Source organism: Glycine soja, chromosome 16 (genome assembly GCF_004193775.1).
Source record: "Glycine soja cultivar W05 chromosome 16, ASM419377v2, whole genome shotgun sequence".
In the NCBI taxonomy this organism is placed as follows: Eukaryota; Viridiplantae; Streptophyta; class Magnoliopsida; order Fabales; family Fabaceae; genus Glycine; species Glycine soja.
The window spans coordinates 21,839,966-21,867,308 of record NC_041017.1 but is presented as its reverse complement, the minus strand read 5'-3'; the positions used below and the strand labels follow the sequence as shown (position 1 = coordinate 21,867,308).

The following is a 27,343-nucleotide window of genomic DNA, read 5'->3' as shown; positions in this document are numbered from 1 at the left end:
ACAGTGCATAATACTAATTTTCAGTGGGGTAAACGCTCTTTGGTTTTAGTTTGTTAGATGCTAGATAAAATAGAGCATTCTCTCTTGGATTATGAACGTTACTGAATATTGTTAAGTCCTTTAACATATTGATCATGTCCACTTGTGAAAAACTCATTAGAACATCAATGATTTATACTTACTGTTATTTATCAAAATCCAAGGTAGATGGGACGAATGGTCATCCAGATCTAACAAATGACTGACCCCACAAACCAACGTAAGACTTTTCAGTGTGTTTTGTCATTACTCATACTTTCCAGGAAACTTCCCAGAAGGTCACCCATCTCATAACTACTTCAAGCCAAGCATGCTTAGCTATGAAATTCTTAAGTGATGGGCTAGCGAAAAGTAGATGCATCTTGTTGATATAGATAGTACCAATTAATTCCTTTAAGTCATCCTCAATTGTACAATCTCATACCTATACAAACTCTAGATCCCTCTCATTCTAGTGTGATTCGTCTAGGGTGTTACATGTCCACCAACTTTTGCTTGGTTCGTCCTCGAACAATTGGAAGAGAGATTTACTCTGATACCATTTGTAACATCCCTTATTTTTGAATTCTTGAAGGCTTTCACACTACAACACTTAGCACGATGACACTTCATTTAAAATTCTTTTTGGTCAAAACCCTCCACCTGTTAGAACCCTTCGTTTGGATGGTTACTAGTATATCCAAGCCCATACCCATTAAGTGGGTAATTACCCTACTCATCATGGATAATTTTTGTAGGTACCCATAGAGTTTGGATAGAATTGTCATCCTTAGGTATAACTCAGTTGGCAACACTAAATTAAATTTGTAGGAAAGAATCTGGCTGGATTTGATTCTCATGAAATACATCCTTGACTGTGAGTAGCCTTAGATCGATGATTAATCTCATGGTCAGTCCAAAGAATTAAAGTTTGTGGAATAATTTGGGGTCCACCAAAAAGCCAAAAATACTCTAATTACACGGTGATTAAAAAAAAATGAAGTATTAGATTACATATTCTATCGAAAAGATAATTATGAGTAAATACACAATCTGAATCATCTATTTCAATCTAAGGATTATAATGAACTATTTTTAGTTTTTACACTTTGGGATGCCAGGGCTATTGGCCCATTCACTAAAAAGATATTGACTTTTAGATCATCATCATGTTAACTCTTAAGATCAGATTGAGAGATTTTAAGTAAAACGCATTGTTTTTAAAAGTTTGACAACTATTAAGTACTATCTCTAGACTCATAAAAAAATAATTTTATATGTTGGACTTAAATATAAATAAATTTACTTAATTTTGTCTTATTTAATGTTATTATTTATAATATACCATTTATTTAATTCTAATTTTATTTTCAATGACTCATTTTTATTTATGATAGCGAGTTTCAATGAAGAACATTTTAGAAATAAACTTTTTTAACTTGAGATTAGAAAAATTAAATGATGCCATCTAATTTTCTTAATTAGTATGAAATTAATTATTTTTACTTATATGAGTTAGAGAAAGTATGAACAACACATTCTCCGGTTATTTTAAGGAGTATAATGGTCTATGCACTACATTATAAAATGATTTTATACTAATATCATTCAATTACAAATCACTATTTGAATTACTTTAAAATAACTATTTTAAAAATCAACAAACTTATCATACATGATAGGTTATAATTAGGTGATAATATAAAACTTTTTAAGGTCTCAATGCATAATCTTTTTTCTATTATAAAATTGCATAGATCTGTCTCAAAGTCTACATACATCTCTTCCCTAGGAAAGGTCATCAATGGCAGGGGCTGAAAGGACAAAATTCTACCATATAAATATATTATTCCAGCCTATGGCTATGGCAATGCCATAATGAACCTATGACACCACCACAACGAGTCTCCCTTCACAGGTTGTCCATAGCGGAAGAGTAGAAAAGTGCCACATTATAATTATGGCAACTCTATTTTGGTTATTTAATAACATTGACTTGGGATACAAGTTTATTATATCTGGAATCTGCTACTTGGTTGCTATATTAAGATGATTCCCAAATGTCACGTAGAAGCAACATAAAATCACTTCAAATTAAAGCATGGATTATTGTTGTGGTGGCATTTGTACACAGGAACTAGTGGTGGTTAATTACAGGAAGCACAAGGTCCTATTGCGATAATTTGGAAAGATGTGTAAGAATTAATGTCTCATGTGAGAGACATGTGACTTATGTAGGGACTAATAAGTAAATAATTAACGATTAAGGACTAAATTGTAATTGGGCTTAATAGGAAAAGTTTCTAGGGTTGACTGCTACTTGATGGGAGTAGTGGTTATAAAAGGGGCTTAATACCCACTAACGTGAAATAAGGTCCCCTTCCTGACCAGAAAGTGTCTCTCTCACCCATAGCCATCACAAACGGAGAGAGGCATAAAAGAAAGGCCTAAGGAAGTGAAATCTTATTTCTCTCCTCTTTCAAGGAAATCAAAGTGCACCGGAGAGAAGTTCCCAATGGAGAAAGGTACAAGTCTTCCTATGGAGAAAGGTACACATCATTATCTATTGTTGTTTATTGATTGTTTGTGAGAACCATAGATTTCAAGATCCTGTTGTTTCCTATCATTGATAGTTTAGGAAACCTCTTAAGAATTTTTACATGTGGTATCAGAGCATGTGTTATGAAATTTATGACTCTCCAAGAATGATTTAATTTCTCTCAATTATACATGAACCCTAATTATGAAATTTAGGGATAATTCAATTTCTCTCAATTATGCATAAATCCTAATTATGAAATTTAGGAATTTTATTTTCCGCTGCATGTATTGTTTTATTGGCAATATTTTTATTATTGCTGAATACCAATTTTTGGAGAAAGATTATTTGAAAACTTATGATTATGGGAGAGAAAGTTGCACAACATGTATATATTAAATTTGGAGAAAGTTTTTACTTCTAATGGTGAAAGAAAGGAAGTGTGCCTAAACATAAAGATTCAATTTCAATTTTGAAAAGCTGCACAGGTACGTTTTTTGTAGGAAGAATATGAAATTTTGGGAATTGCTATTTGCAACCTTATGTTTGTTATTTCCAATCCCACTTGATCTTTTTTTTTACCGAAAAATTATTGTTGAACGTGATTAAAGGATTGAAAGTTTATGTTCTATAATTAAATTAATGTGAATGTTTTGCAATTATTGGTAGCAGTAAATATATGTATATGCTACATATTTGCTTGAGCGTGTTTGAATGCAAAAACACAAATAAATGCAAATATTATTTTATGGCCTGGAATGAAATTAATAGAATGGCTATGAATTGTTAATAGCAATAAGTATGTGTAGGCCATACATATTTGGTTGGAATTAAATGTATGTTGAATTTGTTAGTCACCAAAGTGGCCAAATTTGTAAGGTTATTTAATTCCAAATTAATGATTATTTCAATTATACTTGGTTGAAATTAAATGTATGTTGAATTTGTTAGTCACCAAAGTGGCCAAATTTGTAAGGTTATTTAATTCAAAAATTAATGATTATTTTGATTACTCATAGAATAATGGATGCTAAATTATATGGTTATTGGTTTATGGGTAATTGAAATTCATTGTTATAAGGCATTTGTGGATCGCCCAATAGTTGATTAGTTGTTCTTATAATTAATGAATATAATTGTAGGCGATTTGTGTGTATCATTAGTTTTATTTATATGCCCAAAGGAAATAGATACTACTAATTGGTGCATATTTAATTGCCAAATAATGTTAAAATTTTATTAGCATCATTATGTTTGTATGTTGTGTGTTGGTGTATCACCCAAAGGAGAACATCAATATACATTGTCCGTTATCTGAATGAATCGTATGTATGACATGTATTTTATGTCTCAAAACACTTATATGAATTTTATTATGTAATACATGTTTTGAATTCATTGGATTCTTATGCATCATTTGTACCAATTTTAATGGGCTTAACTTCTCTGACAGAAATGAGCAAGTCCAATTTCACCTTAGTGTTTTGGATCATGATCTTGCTATGTTGGAAGAGAAGTTTGTTCCTATTATTGATGTTAGTAGTAATGAAGAGAAAGTTCATTATAAAACTTGGGAAAGATCTAACAGACTCAGCCTAATGTTGATGAGAATGACTGTTGCAGACAGTATTAAGACAACTCTTCCTAAAATTGAAAGTGCTAAAAAGTTTATGTGATTAGTGGGAGAGCGCTCTCAAACAGCTGATAAGTCTGTTGCTGGGACATTAATGAGTACATTGACCACCATGAAGTTTGATGGTTCACATACTATGTATGAACATGTCATTGAGATGACAAACATTGCAGCAAGACTTAAGACCTTGGGAATATAATGGCTGTGAATGAGAACTTTCTTGTTCAGTTTGTTCTAAACTCATTATCGTCTGAGTTTGGCCTGTTCTAAATGAACTATAATACCATGAAAGATAAATGGAATGTGCATGAATTGCACAGTATGTTAGTTCGGGAAGAAACAAGGCTTAAGAATCAAGGAAGTCACTTAGTCCATTATGTTAGCCACCAAGGGAATCAAGGAGCTTGAAAAGAAATTTATGAAGAAGCATGATAAAGGCAAATGGTCATTAAAGAATAATGACGACTCTTTGCAAATCCAGAAGAAAGGTATCAAAGGGCAATAATTGTCAATTTTGTGAAATTAAGACATTTCCAAAAGGATTGCCTAAAGTGTAAGTCTTGGTTCGAAAAGAATGGTGAGCTTAATACTCATGTATGTTTTGAATCAAACTTAACTGTAGTTTCCCATGATACATGATGGATTAATTCTGGATGTATGACTCATGTTTCTAACATTATGCAAAGATTTCTTACAATCCAAACCATAAGCCCAAATGAGAAGTTCATTTTCATAGGGAATGAAGTGAAAGCTCCAGTGGAAATAGTTGAAACTTATTGTTTAAAACGCAACACTGGACATCGTTTAGATTTACTGGAAACTCCTTATGTACCTAGTTTATCTAGGAATTTAGTTTCATTATCTAAACTTGATGTTACTGCATACTCTTTTAATTTTGGTAATGGATGTTTCAATTTATTTAAGCATAATCATCTCATTGGTACTGGTATTCTTGTGATGGTTTATATAAATTGGAAATAGACAGTTTTTATGCTGAAACTGTTTTAACTCTGCATCATAATGTTGGCACTAAACATAATTTATGGAATGAACGATCTGCTTTCTTGTGGCATAAACGTTTAGGTCACATTTCTAGAGAAATGATGGAAAGATTAATAAAGAATGAAATTCTTTCTTATCTAGATTTTACGGATCTAAATATTTGTGTGGGTTATATTAAGGGAAAACAATCAAAACATGCAAAGAAAGGAGCTACAAGAAGCACTCAGCTTCTTGAAATTGTGCATACTGATATTTGTGGACCTTTTGATGTTAGTTCTTTTGGAAAGGAATGATACTTTATCACCATTATTGATGATTATTCACGTTACGGTTATGTCTACTTACTGCCCAAGATTTCTTAGGCAATGGATGCCTTAGAAATTTACTACAATGAAGTAAAAGAGCAGTTAGACATAAATGTGAAAATTATTAGATATGATAGAGGTGATAAGTATTACGGAAGATATGATGAAACTGGGCAACACCCAGGTCCATTTGCTAAGCTTGTTCAGAAACGTGCATTTGTGTGCAATACACAATTCCCGGTACACCACAACAAAATGGTGTATCAGAAAGGCGTAATAGAAATTTAATGGATATGGTTAGGAGTATGTTAATCAATTAGACTTTACCCGTATCTTTGTGGATGTATGCCTTGAAAACTGCCATGTATTTGTTGAACAGGGTTCCTAGTAAGGCAGTTCCAAAGACACTTTTTGAACTGTGGACAAATAGGATACCTAGTATAAGGCACCTGCATGTTTGGGGTTGCCAGACAGAAATAAGGATTTATAATCCGCAAGAAAGAAAATTGGATGCAAGAACAATCAGTGGATATTTCATTGGTTATCCAGAAAAGTTAAAAGGATATATGTTTTATTTTTCTAATCATAGTATGAGAATTGTCAAAACTGGAAATGCAAGGTTGGTTCATTGGAAATGATGAAATCAGTAGGAGTACAGTTCCACGAGAAATGGAAATTAAAGAAGTTAGAGTGTAAGTCCTTTTAGCTTGTGCCTCTAACAGTAAGGTTATTGCTCCTTCAGTTATTGCTACAAAATTAATGAAGAGGAGCAACACAATAATGAACCCATGATGCATAATGAACCTATTATGGAGGAACCACAAGAAGTAGCATTAAGAAGGTCTCAAAGAGAAAAGGAGACCAGTTATTTCGAATGATTATGTGGTATACCTACATGAAACAGAAACAAACTTAAGCATTAATGATAATGATCCAGTTTTGTTTTCACAAGTTGTAAGTTGTGATAGTTCTGAGAAATGGTTAAATGCCATGAAAGAAGAGATAGATTCCATGGAACATAATGGTGTTTGGGACCTTGTAGAATTACCAAAGGGTTGTAAGAGAGTTGGTTGTAAGTGGGTCTTCAAGACTAAACGTGACTCTTATGGCAACCTTGAATGTTACAAGGCTAGACTTGTTGCTAAGGGATTTACTCAGAAAGATGGCATTGATTATAAAGAGACGTTTTCACCCGTTTCACGAAAGGATTCTTTCAGGATTATTATGGCATTAGTAGCCCATTATGACTTGGAGCTACATCAGATGGATGTGAAAACTGCCTTTCTTAATGGAGATTTAGAGAAGAATGTTTGTATGGACCAACCAATGGGGTTCTCAGTTGAAGGAAATGAACACATGGTGTGCATACTAAAGAAATCAATATACAGTCTTAAAGCAAGCTTCCCGCCAATGGTATTTGAGGTTTAATGATACCATTATTTCCTTTAGATTTAAGGAAAATACTGTTTATCGGTGTATATATCTGAAGGTCAGTGGGAGTAAGGTTATTTTCTAATTCTGTATATTGATGATATCTTGCTTGCAGCTAACGATCTTGGTCTTCTTCATGAGACTAAGAAATTTTTCTCTAGAAACTTTGAAGTGAAAGATATGGGTGAGGTAAGCTATGTGATAGGGATAGAAATATTCCATAATAGATCACAAGGATTGTTAGGCTTATCTCAGAAAGTATATATATCGATAAAGTGCTAGAGAGATTCAAGATGGAAAGGTGTTTAACATCGCCTATTCTAATTTAGAAATGAGACAGAGTTAGTCTCACACAATGTCCTAGAAATGATATGGAACGAAAACAAATGAAAGTAATTTTGTATGCATCAGTTGTTGTTGCATATGAGAGCTGAATTTGTAGTATGTTTTGAGGCTACAATTCAGGCTAATTGGCTGCGGAACTTTATTTCAGGGCTTGGAATTTTCGACAGTATTGCTAGGCCGCTGAAAATGTATTATGATAACTTCGCAGTAATATTTTTTGTAAGAACGACAAGTACTCTAAGGGTGCTAAGCATATGAAATTGAGGTACTTTGTAGTGAAGGAAGAAGTTCAGAAACAAAAAGTGTCAATAGAACATATTAGCACAAACCTTATGATAGTTAACCCTTTGAATAAGGGATTATTGCCCAAGATATTATAGAACAAGTTGAAAGTATGGGCATTATTTCGCCTATTCTAATTTAGAAATGAGACAGAGTTAGTCTCACACAATGTCCTAGAAATGATATGGAACGAAAACAAATGAAAGTAATTTTGTATGCATCAGTTGTTGTTGCATATGAGAGCTGAATTTGTAGTATGTTTTGAGGCTACAATTCAGGCTAATTGGCTGCGGAACTTTATTTCAGGGCTTGGAATTTTCGACAGTATTGCTAGGCCGCTGAAAATGTATTATGATAACTTCGCAGTAATATTTTTTGTAAGAACGACAAGTACTCTAAGGGTGCTAAGCATATGAAATTGAGGTACTTTGTAGTGAAGGAAGAAGTTCAGAAACAAAAAGTGTCAATAGAACATATTAGCACAAACCTTATGATAGTTAACCCTTTGAATAAGGGATTATTGCCCAAGATATTATAGAACAAGTTGAAAGTATGGGCATTATTGTTATTGATGATCATTAAGAGTAATTTACCTTATGTAATTTTGCTGACACTCTGAGCTCAATTATGATATGTTTCTGATTACCTGTTCTCTATGTTTGCATGCATGTTTGTGTTAGAGTAATGTTAACAGGTTTTGTCTTCAATGAAGATATTATGTTAGACCAATTATGTACTCCTAACTAATGGTCATATTAAGGAGAAGACTAATTTGTAGTACATGGAAGGGACTATGTCGATTAAATGATGTACAACCGTCATGACTCGAATTGGTTCCTATTCTTAATCATGAAATTATTATGTACCCAATGTATAGAACAATTTAGTCAATTTTAATGCGCATTATGTTAGTTAATCTATTTATTTATTTAGTTCATAATGTTTATTAATGTCACATGAGCCAAGTGGGACAATGTAAGAATTAATGTCTCATGTGAGAGACATGTGACTTATGTAAGGACTAATAAGTAAATAATTAACGATTAATGACTAAATTGTAATTGGGCTTAATAGGAGAAGTTTCTAGGGTTGACTGCTACTTGATGGGAGTAGTGGTTATAAAAGGGGCTTAATACCCACTAACGTAAAATAAAGTCCCCTTTCTGACCAGAAAGTGTTCTCTCTCACCCATAGTCATCACAAACGGAGAGAGGCATAAAAGAAAGGCCTAAGGAAGTGAAATCTTATTTCTCTCCTCTTTCAAGGAAATCAAAGTGCACCGGAGAGAAGTTTCCAATGGAGAAAGGTACAAGTCTTCCTATGGAAAAAGGTACACATCATTATCTATTGTTGTTTATTGATTGTTTGTGAGAATCATAGATTTTATGATCCTGTTGTTTCCTATCATTGATAGTTCATGAAACCTCTTAAGAATTTTTACAAGATGGTCCTCCCTCTGGTAGTGTTATTCTAACATAAAGAAAATATATAAAGCTCTTAATGTAATGCCTCTTCAGTTGTTATACAATTAAATCATTAATGTACTTTGGCTAAACAGTTTAAATTTTTAAATTAGTTTGTTTTATCACCAGTAAAGTAAACACAACTAGTAAAAGCACCAAATTGATTGAGGGCTCACAGCGCACAAGCTCAGTGTAATGATAACCTTCTCTTATTTTGCTAGCTTTGTTACCTGTAAACCTTATTTTCTCATACAATAACCAGTTAACTGATAAGTCTGGTTTATAGGAATGATATATATTTGATCAAACAAATCTATATTCCAGGGAGGTCTTTTAGATCAAAAACACGGTTCTGGCAAGAAGGGTTGCAAGGATAATTGCAATCCACATGGCGGAAAGAACTTCGACCATAAAACCAGTCTGCCACTGCCTTGGCAATAGTCTGCAGAATGTAATGCATACAAGTAAGCTTTTCAACTCACAGAAAAGGAAGTAATAATAATAAAAAAGGAAAAATTGTGTTTTTGGCCCTTGTACTTTCGGTCAATATTGGTTCTAGTAGTCCTTGTACTTTTAAATTGTTGAAATCGGTCTTCTAACTTTTGAAAATATGTGATTTTGTCATCAACAAAATTAGTGGAAAGGGACGAAAATGACATTTTCAATATTTGGAGATTGATTTCATTAATTTCAAATAACAGAGACTATAACCAAGTTTGACCAAAGTACGGGATAAAAACACATTTTTTCCAAAATAAAAGGAAGTAGAAACAAAAAAAAAAAAACACACACACACACACACAAATGCTTATATTCTGGAAAAGGGAGAAATAATGTAATATCTTACTGTATTGGCAAGCTTTGGAGAGTCAGTCTTAAACCATGTCTCCTGTGGTTCTGTTTGGCAGTGGGCATAGCAAGAGTCAATAAACATTCCTTTAGATGGAGAATCTCCTACCTCACTCAATGCCCTTTCGAATTCACTCTTGAAGCCTGAAAATCACAAAACTATACTTTCACTCAATTGGTGTAGAAGTGGTGAAAAATATTGCAGTCTGGAACTCTACTATTAGCTCTTACTCAAATGAATGACCCTTTTACATGTTATTTTTTTCTCTCATGCCAGCGTTTTAAATTTTTAAGGTGTGTGAACAAATTACTTACATCAAGTGGTGACTGAGGCAGGCAAATTTTAGACTGCTTTCTAGGATTGATTAGAAGCATAGTGAAATTCTTTTATGTGTAACAAAATTCGATTATACACTAGCTATTAAGATCAGAAAGTGTTCACCTTGCAATTTACTTAGTTGATCAGGCGAGCAGTTGCTCATATTAACCTTGCAGCTATTCCAACTATCACTGGGATCAGCAGAGCCAGGTACAAAGATGTATCGAATCTGAATCAAAGAAATATCTTGAGGATCAGAAAAAAAGACTTTACTGCTTATTTTCAGTTGGCAAAGATGATTATGATTTATTCACTTATATTTTAGAGTTCTCTTTTGAAAACAAAAGATTCATAGTGAAATCAGGAAATACTAAGATGAAGAGATTATGTAGAGAATTTTGGCTCAATTTCTTATCAAATACTTTCGAATCTGGAAACAGCCTCATTGCATATGCACAGGTAAGGCTACGTACAATGAACCTCTCCCATACCTTCTCATAGTTTCTATACCAATTTATTTTGCTTGAACGAATTTCATCCATTAGTTAATTAAGCAACGATAAAATTTTGAACTTAGAATTCTGGGTCCATAACTATGATCTATATATGAAATTTGTGAAAAGCTATCTCCCAGAAAACACACCAGAATTGCCTACTATGATCTTTACTTTACCATCTTGTTATATATCCACCAATTAATGAAAAAAATATGAACATGGCGTAAGATGTTTCTTGTATGGCCTATATATATATATATATATATATATATATATATATATATATATATATATATATACCACTCTGATTCTCTGAAAACAAACTGAAACTTCTTTAGCAACAGAATAATCTAACCTGCCACGAGTCATAGGCTGAATTAACAACGAAGATTGGGGTACTGATATGTGATGCCACATATTGTGGAAAAAAGCACTACACAACAATTCAGAAGCATCAGTAACACCAAAGAAGTTGCAAAGCTAGAAGGAAAAATTACAAGTGAGTACTTGAAACTTACTAGTGTTGGGCTGAGTTTTGAAGTGCAGGATGTGGGCAAATTCTTTGCAGAACCCTAAAATAATTAAAAAAAAATAGTCTCTATTTACAGAAAGTTTTAGCTATTAGAAAATAATTAAAAGAGAAAAGACATGCAAGTACATGTGTTGAAACAACTTCACTGTAGTACTGTTGAATGAAATGTGCTCCCGAGATATCCTCTCTATTGTACAACAACACATTAAATCATTCAATGACCTAAGGAACTATAAGAAGTAAATAAAATGCCAAGTGAAAACCAATTAGAGGAGCATACACATTGACAAAATAACCAGCATCTGGAACACATTTCACATTAGCTCTAGAGGGCAAAAAAGTTTTAAAGCTATCACAGTGTAATATAGTTGTCAATCCTCCAGCTGAACAGCCAGAGAGAATAGCCTGCAGGTACAAGTTTCCGTTAGTGAAAGAAAAAACGATTCAGGAGGAAGAAAAAAAGTGCCAAATCATCAATGTCTCATACATTTTCAGCCCTTTCCAATCCTTTTGCTAGTAATTCTTCTATTACAGCTGAAAAAATCCTTGCTCCTCTGAAGTGCAAATTGGTTGTCTAACAAATCTCATCAGAAAGACAATTGAAAAATAAAATTTACCAATGCTTAATATTTTCCTCGGAATTTAATTTAAAATTCCTTTGAATTCTGCAAAACTTACTGGATCAACTTCTTCCACATCACCAGTAAACGATGAACCATCACAGTACCTAACCTTGACTCTATTCCAATTGTAGAAATCTGAAATTTATAAATTTTGTTAGAAAGCTGAGCAAAAACAATTGAGTTCACAACTCACAAATAGAAACAATACATATTGACTAGTGGACAATACCTGGATTAAACTGTTGCTCATTGCTTAAAATTCCAGAAAAGTAAATATCCTCCATTTGCTTAGATGAACCTAAGCGAGTGTCCTTACGGTCAAGGCAACTCTCGATATTGTTGCACCATCCTCCTCCCTAAAATAAATTATAGCAAAGATCATTACCAAGAAAAAAGAACTCCATGGTTTGTGGAAACAGAGAAAAAGCAATTGACAAATTTGACATTTAAGAATTACTTAAGAGATGAAATAGTTGTATAAGGCTAGCAACACTCTTACTAATACTCTTTCTACCATTGACTGAAATTTATTAGAAATCACAAATTTTGGTAAATTCTACTTCTAAATCATGAGAGAGACTCCTTAAAAAAAAAAGAGCCACCAAGGTTGGTAATTTTCAATAAATGTCAGCTAATAATAAAGAGTGTTGTTGACGCGTTCTTCTAGTTGTATTGTACTCATACACATAACAAAACGTATTAAAAAGGCATATTATTGGTGCCACTTTGCTTAAAGGTACATACCTCAATGTGAACAATCCAGCTATTAATACCTTCCCCAAATCCCTTATCAAAGTGGTAAGCTGGGGGACTTCCATCCAAACAAACTGCATGACACGTTAAGCTTCAATATATCATGTATTATATAAATATTGCTAAAAATAGAAGCACTGGAGAATTATAGTTCCCTAATGTCACAACAAAAAATTCTCACCAGCTCCTTTTGATTCTGCATTCTCGACCAAAATCAATGGAACTAAAGATCCTTCTGCCTTGAGCAATAGCAGTACACAAACAAGAAGATTTAACCATTGGCTGATTCTTGCACTCTCCATTCAGCAAAGTCCAACCAAAAGCAAATGATAAGCCTGTGCGTAGAAAACAAAGAACACAGGGTGCCTTACTTTGGCCGACCAAATAGAAAAACAAGAGCTTCGTTAACTACTGTGGAGAACCTTAAATAGAGAGGAACGGATATCCGTTTCAAAACTTTATTGACAGTTGTGCAGAAAGAAAAAAGACAATATATACAAAACAGAAAGAGAGAGAGAGGAAACAGACATCGTAGGATGAAAATTATGAAGAAGAAAGGTAAAGCGATATTAGATAAAAAACTTGTTTTCTTGTTGATGAAAGTATATGAAATATTTCAAACCATTCCACAATAATAGAATTATAAACCCACGATAAACTAGCCCAGAAAATGAAACTTCCAATATTGCTGCAAATTATATGAGACACCCCAATGGCCCTATTGGTAGATGCAACTGGCATGCATTACAAGATATAAATATGGTCATAACATCACAAAACCTTCATGCATTATAGCTCAGAAACGAAACACTGGTCCCATTCCAACACTGCCTAAATTAACAACAGTTTACTATAGAGCTATATTCAATAACTTTTGTCTGTATCTACCGCCCAAACTAAAAATAAAAACAGAACCTCCTTCCAACCCAAAAGAAATGATCAAAAGAGAAAAATGAAAACAATATGCAAAACGCATATGGAGAGAATAAAGGTCACAAGGTGGACCTGAAAAGGAAGAAAGGAATGCAAGTGAAACTGAGTTGAGGGGGTGGCTTATAAAATGCGCCACGGGGACACAGAATTAGTGACTTGCTGAGATAGGCAATGTTTAAGGACAAATGGGAAACAAACTCTTTGAGAAGTTTGAGTGGAAAATTGGATAAGAACGTGTGAAGTGAGAATCTACTCTTGGATTTTCGTTTTCTGGGCATTGTATGTGATTTGTGGCTCTCTAGTGGGAAAGCACTCAAACAATACTTTGTCAACCAACACTTCCAATACTATGATAAAGCAAACAACATTAATTTATTCAATTGTAATCGGTTAAGAACCCGAGAGACAATGAAAAATTATTAAGTTACCACGTCATATATTTTATACAATTGCCCCTTCCGAGGAAACAATTGTCACATGTAATTTCACGGTGGATTTTATCAGTTGTCATCTTCTCGGTGAATCCATTTCAAAGTAATTTTCTATTAGCCTAATTAATTAAAAAAACCAACATTATTTGAATGTTCAATTTAAATCAATTAAAAATTAACATTATTTGATTGTATAATTCAAATAAATTTTAATCAACATTAATTGATTGACCAATTTAAATCAATTTCCTATTAGCTTAATCAATTAAACAATTGACATTAATTGATTAACTACATTTAATCATCCTCTGCTATTTATCCTTTTCCTTAATTTGATTATTATATGATCAGTTAACAAATCTAATATATATATATATATATATATATATAATTTTATTATATAGGATAATATCATGTAACACCTTCATATTTATTCTGTTCAAATAATTTAATTAATATAGATTTTATATTTACTAGTACGGAGACTCGTGTAATACAAGAAAAATTAGTATTTTTTTTTATTTTAAGATGTATAATTTTATATTATTTAAGACAAATACAGAGCATTATTTATTAATATGTAAATTTATTTTAATATTTAGTATAAAAAGGATTATAAATTGTCATAATATTAATGAAATAAAGTACGATAATATTTATTTTCATGTTAATATTATAGTAATCTTTGTATTTTTAGTATATACATATATATAAATTGATAGTTTAAATAATAATTCTTAAATACAAATATTATATAAAAATATTAATGATTTTTTATAAATATGATTTAATATTATATAGACTAAATCGTTATGGGGAAAGAAGGATGATGAGGCTAACATAAAAGAAATATATTAAAAATGATGGTAAGTTAAAAAAAAAAATTGAAAGTAAATATGAGGTTTCGAATGTTACTTTGTCAGCATGGAAGACCGCCGTGAACCTCACGTATGGCTCCCTTAGCGCTGTTGTTGATATTCAACCACAGGGAACTAGCAAGCACCATTTTGAAGTAGCACCACAGGGACGAGGTAAGCTGGTGCAACGGATAACAAAGTAGCATGAACCTTTTGCGACAACATTGAAGCTAGTGCAACAACGATCTCGTAAGGCACTTGGTCCTACGGGCATGGCCATGGGCTTAAGTATAAATTGTGAAGCATGTTGAAGTGGTTAAAAATTAATTTCTTAATGATGAATGACCAAACCCGTTAATAAGGAACGTTGTAGTGTTACCGATATTTTTTGAGTGGATTTATTTTTTTAATATGCCCATAGGCCATTTCACACGTACTGAGAAAGTGAAAATAACAAATACATGCGCTGAGTGGTTGAACGGGAGAGAAGGTGCTGAATGATTGATTGACGTCCATAGTGTGTAGATTTGCAGCGTGGAGTTAATGTGTCAAATGTCAATCATGGATTGTAGTGGCGAAATTTTTTCAGAAACATACATTAAAAAAACAATTAAATACATAAACATACATATTTCTTTTTATTTACATATAATTTTATTATTTTCAGCGTAAATTCAAGTTGAAAGATCTAAACTTACATTGTAATTTTTTAAAAAATTTGCAAATTTACCTTTACGGGTTTCCCCAACCCAAATTCTCAACATGTATTTTTTTAAGAAAAAAATAATTTTTTAAAAGAAAATAATATAAATAAAGAAAATTAATATAAAATAATAAAATTAAAGAATATGCTAACGGAGATAATAAATTGAGAATATCTTTAAAAGAAGTTTAGTTAAAGAAAAATAGTTAAAAACACTCTTGTAGAAATTTTTTTACTAATTTATATATATATATATATATATATATATATATATATATATATATTTATTGAAATTAAATACATTCATAACATAAATAATATAAAAAAAAGAAAATTAAATTGTTTGACTAAAACTTTTCGAACGATGAAGACAACTATTTTTGGAATGATCTACTAGCCTGCAGATTGAACAACATTTTTGTTGATCTCTTTCTCTCTCATCCATATTAATCTGTATTCTTGTTGATTTTGGTTGACCTTTTTTATTTCTTCTCATAGCTAGATTGACATATGATTTTGGTCCTTCATATGGTGGCCAATAATCGTGATGACGCATGTCTGCTAATGGGACTTTATACACACTCGACACATAGTCCAATGTGTACACTAGATGTACATATTGCAAGTAATCTATATTAATGTGTTTACATACAACAACGTGTAGTTTTTGAGGCTTCTCACAATCACATGTTTTTTGATCCAGCCTCACAGTGAATTTTCCCATGCGACGCCACTCTCTCAAATTCACTCTTTCATTAACTTGAAACTTAAATCTTTGGCAGTCAAATTGTTGAACGAAATGAGTGTTAGAATTAGTTTCTTCTTCATTGATGAACTTGGCCGCAATGAGTGCAAACTTGTTTGTAGGAAATCATTGCATCAACTTGGGTTCCACAATCAACAAAATATTTGTTCAACTTCTCATACGTGACTTTGACTAAGGTAGTGATTGAAAAATTTCTCATTTTTTTAGAACCAAGTTCAGTGACTTTGACAAATTAGTGGTCATGGGTCCCCATGCTTTCCATCACCCCATGCTAAAGTCCATTGCTCCCTTGGAATTTGATCAAGCCAAGCAGTGTCGTGTGGGTTGTCTTCTTGTAACAACAGGTAGTGACGAAAAAACTCTGGTTGGGTCATGGCATATCCTGTTGTTTGAAAAAAAATATAAATCTAATTGTCAATTTAATTTTAAATAATAAAATAATGTGAATTAAAATTTTAAAAAATATCTCACTTATACTCAAGATGTTTTTCCTTTCATCCTCACTTTTAAATTGTTTTTTGTAATTTTGCCCAATGTGTCGAATGCAAAACACATGCATGAGTTGTCTGTTGTCCACCCACTGTCTGGTCGTCTGTATGCACTTTTGATTGACTCGTGCCTATCGGAGATTAGGTATATACCATATTATGGTGTGACATGGGTTCTCAAGTTTTGCAAAAAAAAAAAGTGTCAACCATCTGTTGTCTCGCCCTCGACAATCACATATGCTAATGAAAATATATTGTTTGCCCCATCTTATGCAACTGCAATTAATAGCGTCCCTCTGTATCATCCATAAATCCATGTTCCATTTATTTGCACCATAGGTTTACAGAATGCAAACGCATCAATGCATGCCTTGAATGACCAAAAAAGTCGACGGAATATGACCTTGTTTGGAATTGGTTGGCTCGACTCGTCTAGTGCAAGTTTTGGTTGAATTCTGATAATTGTTCTAGGGACAAATAGTTGCAATGCTTGTAGATATTTAGGAAGTATGTTGTATGACTCTTCCCAATTACCATATACCTTCTCGAGGACCATTGTTTTGCTAGCTATGCTTTCCGATATGTGATGTGTAGCCGAATTCTTGTCTAATCAATGTGATGAATGTTGGAACGTTTAGTTGCTCATTTTCTTTAACCATTGCAAGGATATTTTTTCCTATGAGTTTGGAATCCATTTTATTATGATCTTGTGAAATGGTGAGCATGACGCATGTGTGAGGCCCTTCAATCATTCTAATTTTCCAAGGTTTTAAATTTTTTAGTTCAAACGCTCTAAGTTTCCATTGGCATCCCTCAGCTCAACAACACAAGACACATGTATCCTTCACACACCTCATGTGTTTGAAAGTGACATAGTTCTTAATGTGCCAGATTTTTACTACGTGTTTGAGGTCCTCCAACTGATGGAATTGCTAACCAACATATAGCTCGCCATTCTGTGATTCAGATTAGTGTGGTAGGTCCCAGAAATGCCTATAGTCGGGGTTCTCAACCACTTGGTTGTCGCCAACATCAGCGCAATTTGGATATGGACGATAGACATTTTCAGTTGTTATGGGTTGGAAAAGAAATTGGATGTTATTATTGTCGTTGTCATTGATATTATTGTCATCATTGTCTGCCAAAATTGCATCTCCATTGTCACTGAAGTCACCAACTACTTCATCCAGCAACCTGTTTTCAACATGATAGTCGTGTGACATTTCGTTTCTTTGAGATTGAACAACATGGATTCCTGACGCAGACAGTGTGTCTGCAGGATTCCTAACGCGCACAGGGATGCACACAATGTCTCTGTAGGATTCCTGACGCGTACAATGTCATTGCATAATGTCTCTACAAGATTTCTGATGCACACAATGTCTCTGCACAATGATCCGACAGGATTCCTGACGTGCACAATGCCTCTGCAGGATTCTCGACGCGCACAGTGTCACTACACAATGTCTTCAATGTCTTTGCAAGATTGTTGATGTGTACAGTGTTTGCACAATATTTCGCACAGATTGCACATACATCTCTTCATGCGTGTAACACTTGATGCCTATAAATACCCTACACCAACTTATTTAGAATCACGACAAAAAAGTTTGTTAACAACTTTCATTGTGCAAAAGGAGAATGGAGCCAACAACATTATTATGGAAACAAGATTGTCATCGATCTTCAAAGATACCAAACATGTTAAGTACAAATTAAATGATATTATAACCTTTTATTTGATAACACAATTTTTATTGTCGTGACAATTAAAAAAATGTAACTTTGAATGTATAAGGACAACCACCAATAATCATTTCTTATTGTCATTCCATGCCTCCTCCTCATCCTTTAATTAAGCCATTGTTAAGTCATTCTGCTTTACCGATGTTGCCAAATTACGACACTTTAAAATTGGTCATCATCTAATCATTGCACTTGTTGAGCAATGAAGACCAGAGACTCACTTTTCATTTTCTTGTTGGGGAATGCACAATTACACTTGAGGATGTAGCACTACAACATGGAGTAAGGGTTGACAGTAGGCTAGTAACGGGCGCAACGTACTATGACTAGGAGGAAGCGTGTCAACAATATTTGGGTATAGTTCTGCCAAAGGGAGAAGCACTAGTCAACTCTACCATTAAACTTAAGTGGTTACAAGATAATATGACGCCACTTCTCGCAGAACCAACACAACAATAGTTAGAAGCACATTGTAGAGTGACCGAGGTCGTACCCGAATCAAATAAACATTAAAAATACAGTATCTAGGAAGTGATCCTAGGTCGTTTCTCAACGAGCAATGGTCAACTAAACGTTCATAACAGATAGTAATAAAATAGTAACGAATTGGGGGGGGGGGGTTGTTTGTTTTTGTAAATTAAACAGTGAGCAAATTTTAATTAGAAAATATCATAATTAAAACACTTTGTTTCCCCTTGATTCAAAGGCAAGTCTCTTATCCTAGGTTACGAGAATTTATCCTTTATCAGTTCAACCACTTAATCCAACCCTAAATTAAATTACTAAGCGAAATTCAACATAAGGCAGTCATTATGTGATTAAGGAACACGTACACCAATTAATCATGAACGAAACTGATCATTAAGCATGAACGTAAATTAAGCGCAGAGATAATTAATCAAGCACTAAGCATGCATGGATTAATAGCAACAAATACAGAGTAATTGGTGAAGAGGAAAAACTTATCAGAATTCAATAGTAATAATAAAACCTCAAAGAGAGTTGTGCTTGATCCTCAAGAGAAAACAACGCTGGAAACTTAGCCTTTCATTAATCAGTAGAAAACGAAATTGCAGATTGAAACAGAAAACAAAATTTTATTGCTACGTGAATAGTAAAAATTGGAATTGCAAAACCTAAAATTATTCTTTCTCCCAAAATGAAAGGGACTCTTAAAACTAAAACCTTGGTGCTGTTATATAGGTTCTTAGCCCCAAAGCTTACAAATCTGTTTTAAGTCCAAGTTCATTAATAAAATAAAATCTGGACAAGATAAGATAAGATTTGATAAAATAAAATCTAGATGAAATAAAATATAGATAAGATAAGTTAAGATAAAATCTAGATGAAATAATATCTAGATGAGATAAAATTTGGATAAGATAAGATTTGGTAGAATAAAATTGTCTGTTCTCTTCAAGTCCAAGCCCAATTCCGGATTCAAACCCAATTGCTTATAATTCTCCTGAAATTAAATTAAAAACACAAAATTAATCCAGTAGGCCCAAATGATAAAACTGCATAATTAATTTGACAATTAAGGCTAATCAGTAATTAAAATGGTGACAAAAAAGGGTTAAGAAATAGGCGAAAATGATGACACATCAAATCCCCTCACACTTAGCCTTTTGCACTCCTGGGCAAAATAAAAAAAATAAAGCAAGGGACAAATCCAGAAACATTAAAGAGAAACAAACAGACACAACAACAATTACATATTTCTCAATGAATATCAAGGAATGAAAAGAATGGGTAACATCCAACATGTAAAGAGTCAAGGTCGTCATGAAAATCATCCAAGCATCTTAAACATGGCAAGATAGTCAATCAGCTCAAGAATGAAAAGTGATAAAGCCTCACAAGATATGCACTCTATCTCTCAAGAGTCTAGGCTATTGTTTACTCTCAGAGCACCCATGAAAACAAACACCACATAGACTTGGCAAGACTCTAAAATTGACAACCACATCACAAGCACAAGCACATGAGGATAAAAAGGTCTTTCAAGGTTGTAATGGGGTCAAGGACAAGGTAGATGAAAGTATGGGATAGTAGCTAAAACCCAAAGGAATAGAGGAGCAATGGGGAATAAGTGGGAAGTAAGAAAAAGTAGTAAACCCCAAAACCAAAATTACAAATTAAGCTTTAAAAAGTAAACCCAAAACAAAATCAACCAAGTCTTCAACCAAACCAAGTCTTCAAACCAAGACCTCATTTATTCAACTTCATTTTTTTATTATATATATATATATATATATATATATATATATATATATATATATATATATATATATATATATATATATTGAACGTGGACAGTAGCAATTGAAAGCATTTGAAAAATAAAGCAACAATTAGGCAATATATGTATACATCATCAAGCATGGCCAATAAAAACATATCATCCAATGAAACATACCCCCCCTCCCACTTATTCCCCAAACAATTCCAAAGCTCCAAAATTCCTTAAGGGTAGGGTGAAATCATGGTTTTTCACTTAAGGCTTGTAATGAGCTTCAAAACAAAGAAAGGGGAACATAGGCTCAAAGGGGCTATCAAAGGAATTAATTCAAGGTAGACTCATTTGGCTAGAGGCTTATAAGAACAAAATGCCTAAATCATCTCCCAACATGCATGTGAAGCAAGAAGTATCAACAAGAGTCGAGCCAAGGCTATTGTGCAAGCAATCAATGGGGCAAAACACACCGAATAAAATAGATGATGATGATGGCTCAAATTCTCACCAAGGGTAAATCTATCACTTTCAATTCGAACTTTCAAAACTAACTTGACATGTAGAGAAAAACAAGGGTTTCAATTCACAAAATGCCAAGAAACTCCTATTTCAAAAACAATTACCCATTACCTGTACATAACCCAAAATTCAAAGAGGAACATGCAATGTTGTACACAAACATAAAACCAAAATAACAAAATTAACCTAAAAAAAACTAAGAAAATTAAACTAGAATACCCAACAAAATTAAAGAACAATCCCCCCCTCACACTTAAACAACACATTGTCCTCAATGTAGCACAATCATAAGATCAAGAACAATCAAAACAATCAATAAATTTGGACAAGTGCAATAAAAGTAAAGAAGGAGACAAAAAAAGAAAACTCCCTAAGTCATGGCGGAAGAGAAGTAGGGTGAAGTAAGGAGGTCTCCTCCACCACTACATCCACTAAGGAGGGATTTGTGAGGAATGGTTTCAGCCGGTGTCCATTGACCTTGAAGCTCTTATCTGTGGACTCACTTTTGATCTCAATTGTACCATAAGGAAAAACATTAGTCACCACAAAAGGACCAATCCACTTTGACCTCAACTTACCACTCATGAGTCCGAGCCTAGAGTTATACAATAAAACTTTATGTCCAACCATGAAGTCCTTCTTAGCTATCAAGTTGTCATGGAACTTCTTGGTCTTCTCCTTGTAGAATTTGGAATTCCCATAGGCTTCTAAATGGATCTCATCTAGCTCACTTAGTTGCAACTTCCTTTCCTCTCCAGCCTGATTAATAGAGAAGTTGCAGGTCTTTACAGCCCAGTAGACTTTGTGCTCTATCTCTACAGGAAGATGGCATGCCTTGCCAAAGACAACCCGATAAGGAGACATTCCTATTGGTGCTTTGTAGGTAGTCCTATGCGCCCAAAGAGCATCATCTAGCCTGGTGCTCCAATCCTTTCTGTTTGGCTGCACAATCTTCTTCAAGATCTTTTTTATCTCCTTGTTTGAAATCTCAGCCTGCCCATTAGTTTGAGGGTGGTATGGTGTGGAAATTCTGTGCACGACCCCATACTTTTTGAGCAAGGCATACATGGATCTGTTACAAAAATGGGTGCCTTGATCACTAACGATGGCTCTAGGGATTCCAAACCTGCAAAACAAATTAGATCTAACAAAATCCACAACGACCTTAGCATCGTTAGTTCTAATGGGTTTGGCTTCCACCCATTTTGAAACATAATCAACAGTAAGGAGAATATAAACAAAACCAAAAGAGACAGGGAAAGGCCCCATAAAATCTATACCCCAGACATCAAACACCTCACAGAATAACATGGGTTGTTGAGGCATTTGCTGTCTCCATGAAGGTGAGCCGCCTGCTCTCTGACAAGACTCACAAGTGCTACAGATTCTCCACGCATCCTTGAAGATGGTGGGCCAATATAAACCGCAGTCAAGCACCTTGCGAGCTGTCCTCTGTATGCTAAGATGGCCACCTGGTGCGGAAGAATGACAGAATTGCAGGACTGAGTCAATCTCATGGTCTGGAATGCATCTCCTAATAACCTGGTCACTTCACAACTTCCACAAATAGGGGTCATCTCAAATATAATGCTTAGCATCACTCTTAATTTTATCATTTTGAGCTTTAGATGCTAAGGGAGGAAAAACAAAAGCAACCAAATAATTCACAATATTAGCAAACCAGGGAGTGGGGAAGGAATCAGAAATACTATACACAATGTACAAATGGTCATCCGGAAAATCATCCCGAATGGGTGAGTCCTCAAACGAACGCTCAATCCTACTCAGGTGGTCAGCCACGAGGTTTTGTGCACCACTCCAATCACGGATCTCCAAATCAAACTCTTGGAGCCAAAGCATCCACCCGATCAATCTAGGCTTTGATTCAGCCTTCTTAAACAGGTACTTCAGAGTTGCATGGTCAGTATAAACAATAACACGAGTACCAAGCAAATATGAATGCAATTTTTCAAAAGCAAAAACTATCGCTAATAGCTCCTTCTCTGTGGTAGTGTAATTTGCTTGAACAACATCCAAAGTTCTAGAAGCGTAGTAGATCACCCGAGGCAGCTTATCAATCTTTTAAGCAAGGACAACCCCCAATGCGTAATTGGATGCATCGCACATTAGCTCAAATGGGGTTGTCCAATCAGGTGCCTGAATGATAGGGGTGGTAGTCACCGCACACTTGAGACAATCAAAAGCCTCTTTGCATCGGTCATCAAAATCAAACTCCACCTTTTTTTGCAGGAGATTGGATAGTGGAAGGGCCATTTTGCTAAAATCTTTTATAAAGCGCCTATAAAACCCTGCATGACCAAGAAAAAAACGAATCTCTCGAATGCAAGAGGGGTAAGGCAATTGTGAAATAACATCTATTTTTGCAGGGTCTACCTCTATGCCCCTACTGGAAATGATATGCCCTAAAACTATACCTTGTTCTACCATGAAGTGACATTTTTCAAAATTCAGCACAAGGTTAGATTTAATGCATCTACTAAGAACTCTATCCAGACTATCCAAACATGTATCAAAAGAGGATCCATAAATAGTAAAATCATCCATAAACACCTCTATGCAACTCTCTAAAAAGTCACTGAAAATGCTAAGCATACACCGCTAGAAGGTGCCAGGGGCGTTGCATAGGCCAAAAGGCATCCTCATATAGGCAAAAGTGCCAAAAGGACAAATGAATGTGGTTTTTTCTTGATCCTCAAGAGCAATATGAATTTGTAAATAACTAGAAAAACCATCAAGAAAATAGTAATGAGACTTACCTGCCAATGGCTCAAGCATTTGATCAATGAAAAGCAGGGGGAAATGATCTTTTCTGGTTACCTGATTCAGCCTCCTATAATCAATGCAGACTCGCTAGCTGTTCTGCACTCTTGTGGGGATAAGCTCATCCTTTTCATTCTTGATCACTGTGAGGCCTGTCTTCTTAGGAACCACTTCGACTGAACTCACCCACTGACTGTCAGAAATGGGGTAGATGATTCCAGCTTGTAAGAGCTTGGTCACTTCCTTTTTCACTACATCTAGAATGACGGGGTTGAGTCGCCGTTGTGGCTGCCTCACTGGCTTAGCTCCATTCTCTAAAAGTATCCTATGCATGCAGGTAATTGGGCTAATACCAGGAATGTCTGCTAAAGTCCATCCAATGGCTTTCTTGTGCTTCTTGAGCACTAGCAACAACTTCTCCTCTTGCTCAGCAACAAGGAAGGCAGAGATGATCACTGGAAATTTTTCCTTGTCCTCCAAGTAAGCATATTTGAGGGTTGCTAGTAAGGGCTTCAACTCTAGTATGGGTGGTGGCTGAACAGTGGGAGGAACCATGGTAGGAGAAGAAGAAGGTTCCTCAGCCTGTACCTCATAAAGCAAGTTAGAAGTATATGTACTTCCGGCAACATGGTTAGTGCATTCTGACTCTAAAAAATCAACATCAAGAGGTACAACACCTAGAAAATCAGAACCAGACTCAAATTCAGATTCATTCTCAGCATAAAAATCAGATACAGGATCAAATTCAAACTCAGATTCAGATTCAATGCATAAGGAAGGACAAGTATGAAAATCAGATAAAAATGGATGTTTCCTACCATGAAGAACATTGTCAAAATCAAACATATAATCATCAACAATATGATCAATTATCTCAGCACGAAAAATAGAATGATCCTCAGATGGATGTTTCATGGCATCAAGAATGTTAAAATGAACAATAATATCACCAAATTCCATAGACAATATGACAGCATAAACATCTATCTTGGTTCGGGCTGTTTTCATAAATGGCCTGCCTAAAATAATTGGAACTGAACCATGGGAAAATCCCTCTTCCATATTTAGAACATAAAAATCAACAGGAAAAATAAGTTCACTAACCCAAACCAGCACATCCTTTATGAAACCTGCGGGGTAAGCAACACTTCTATTTGCCAAATGAATCACCACATCTGTAGATTGCAAAGGTCCAAGAGATAAAAATTGAAAATGGACAGAGGCATGACACTAACTGATGCTCCTAGATCTAGCATGGCATCTCAAATTTACTGTTCCCAATAATGCAAGGTATACAGAAAGTACCTGGGTCCTTACATTTCTCAGGAATGTGAGGAACAGATTTACCTATCAATGCTAACACATTTCTACCCATGCTAATCCTTTCATTGCCTTTGAGCTTCCTTTTGTGGGTGCACAACTCCTTTAGAAACTTGGCATATCTTGGAATCTGCTTGATGGCATCTAGCAGAGGTATGTTCACCTCTACTTTCCTGAAGGTCTCCAAGATCTCCTTTTCCACTTCTTCCATCTTTTTGTTTGGAATTGCTCTAGGTGGGAATGGAAGAGGGATAAGAGGCTGTTGTAAGTCAAAATTACTAGAAGAAGGTCCACCTGCATGAAAACTTTTGTTAGGAAGCTTTCTCTTTTGTGCAACTATCTCATCCTCTTTTTCAGGTGTAGAATGAAGCTTGACAGGTTCAGGTGCAGGTACTGCTACTAGTGGAGGCACTTGAATTTGGTTGCCAGACCTCAAGGTGATGGCACTCACATTTTTCGGATTCTGCACAGTTTGTGAAGGCAATTTGTCAGAATTTTGGGACTGAGCTTGGTTCATCTGAGTAGCCATCTGCCCCATCTGATTTGTTAGACTTTGAATGGAGACTCTTGTCTCTTACTGAAATTGCATATTCTGGATGGTCATTTGTCTCACTAACTCTTCTAAGGAAGGTTAAGGAGGAGCCTCAGTTGCTTGTTGTCTTTGTTGTGACTGCTGTTGCTGTATTGGAGGAGGAACATATGGCTTGCTTGGACCAACAACATTCTAGAAAGGAGGGACATGCTGCTGTTGTTGTGGAGGACTTGTCCATCTCAGATTTGGATGATTCCTCCAACCTGGATTGTATCTATTGCTCGAAAGGTCATAATTATTCTATTGTTGTTGGTTTTGCTGCTGAGGAGGTCTATTATAAATGTTTGCAGCATAAGCTTTAGGTTGCTCATTGACTCCAGATTGTTGCTGCAAAGAAGGACAGAGATCTGTATGGTGATCTGCAGAAGAACATAGACCGCAGACTCTTGCAACAGGTGTAGATTTCTGATTCATGGCAAGCTGAGTTACCAAGTTGACCAAGGCATCAAGTTTTCCTTCAAGCTTTTTATTTTCAGTAGATGAAGATGAATCCGTGACCACCTCATGGACTCCTCTAAGAACAATAGCATAATTTCTTGCACTGAATTGTTGGGAGTTGGAAGTCATCTTCTCAATCAAATTCCTAGCCTCAACAGGGGTCATATCACCAAGAGCTCCACCACTGGCAGCATCAATCATACTCCTCTCTATGTTGCTAAGTCCCTCATAGAAATATTGAAGAAGGAGTTGCTCAGAAATTTGGTGGTGAGGGCAGCTTGCACACAATTTCTTGAATCTTTCCCAGTACTCATACAAGCTTTCTCCACTAAGTTGCCTGATGCCTGAAATGTCTTTTCTGATGGCAGTGGTCCAAGATGCAGGGAAGAATTTCTCCAAGAACACCCTCTTAAGGTCATCCCAGCTGAAAATAGACCTGGGAGCAAGGTAGTATAGCCAATCTTTTGCCACTCCCTCCAAAGAATGAGGAAAAGCCTTTAGAAAGATATGATCTTCTTGGACATCAGGGGGCTTCATGGTGGAACAAACAATATGGAACTCCTTAAGATGCTTATGAGGATCTTCACCTACAAGACCATGAAACTTGGGCAGCAAATGTATTAGTCCAGTCTTGAGAACATATGGAACACCCTCATCAGGATATTGAATGCACAAGCTTTCATAAGTGAAATCAGGTGCAGCCATCTCCCTAAGAGTCCTCTTACGAGGTGGAGGTTGAGCAATATTCTCAGTATGAAAATTAACAACTGAATGCTTAAAATTAGAATATTCAGAATCACCAGCAACAGAATGCTCAAAATGATCAGGATGCTCAAAATGCATAGAATGACCAAGATGCACACTATGCCTAACTAATCTATGAAAGGTTCTATCTATTTCAGGATCAAAGGGTTGTAAGTCACCTGGATTGCCCCTAGTCAT

The 27,343-nt window shown here is 34.8% G+C and overlaps 1 protein-coding gene and 1 non-coding gene across 3 annotated transcripts; one reads left to right on the top strand and one right to left on the bottom strand.

Moving 5' to 3' along the window:
• Positions 1-9,178: 9,178 nt before the first annotated feature.
• On the bottom strand, positions 9,179-13,342 carry LOC114389593 (pectin acetylesterase 8-like). Of its 2 annotated transcripts, XM_028350295.1 has the most exons (13): positions 13,244-13,342; positions 12,773-12,926; positions 12,583-12,665; positions 12,068-12,194; positions 11,894-11,973; positions 11,703-11,789; positions 11,496-11,620; positions 11,342-11,402; positions 11,202-11,255; positions 11,039-11,116; positions 10,310-10,415; positions 9,866-10,011; positions 9,179-9,460 (listed from the first exon to the last, which is right to left on the bottom strand). In XM_028350295.1, exons 2-13 carry the CDS (start codon positions 12,891-12,893, stop codon positions 9,332-9,334), a joined length of 1,197 nt encoding a protein of 398 aa, XP_028206096.1. In that variant the 5' UTR covers positions 12,894-12,926; positions 13,244-13,342; the 3' UTR covers positions 9,179-9,331. The 2 variants fall into 2 exon arrangements, with proteins under 2 accessions (XP_028206096.1, XP_028206095.1); XM_028350294.1 differs by lacking the exon at positions 13,244-13,342 and having other exon boundaries at positions 12,773-13,151.
• A 13,318-nt stretch (positions 13,343-26,660) lies between these two features.
• Positions 26,661-26,767, top strand: LOC114391358. Its single transcript, XR_003662148.1, has one exon. It is a non-coding gene; the product is annotated as a small nucleolar RNA R71 (small nucleolar RNA).
• The last annotated feature ends 576 nt before the right edge of the window (positions 26,768-27,343 follow it).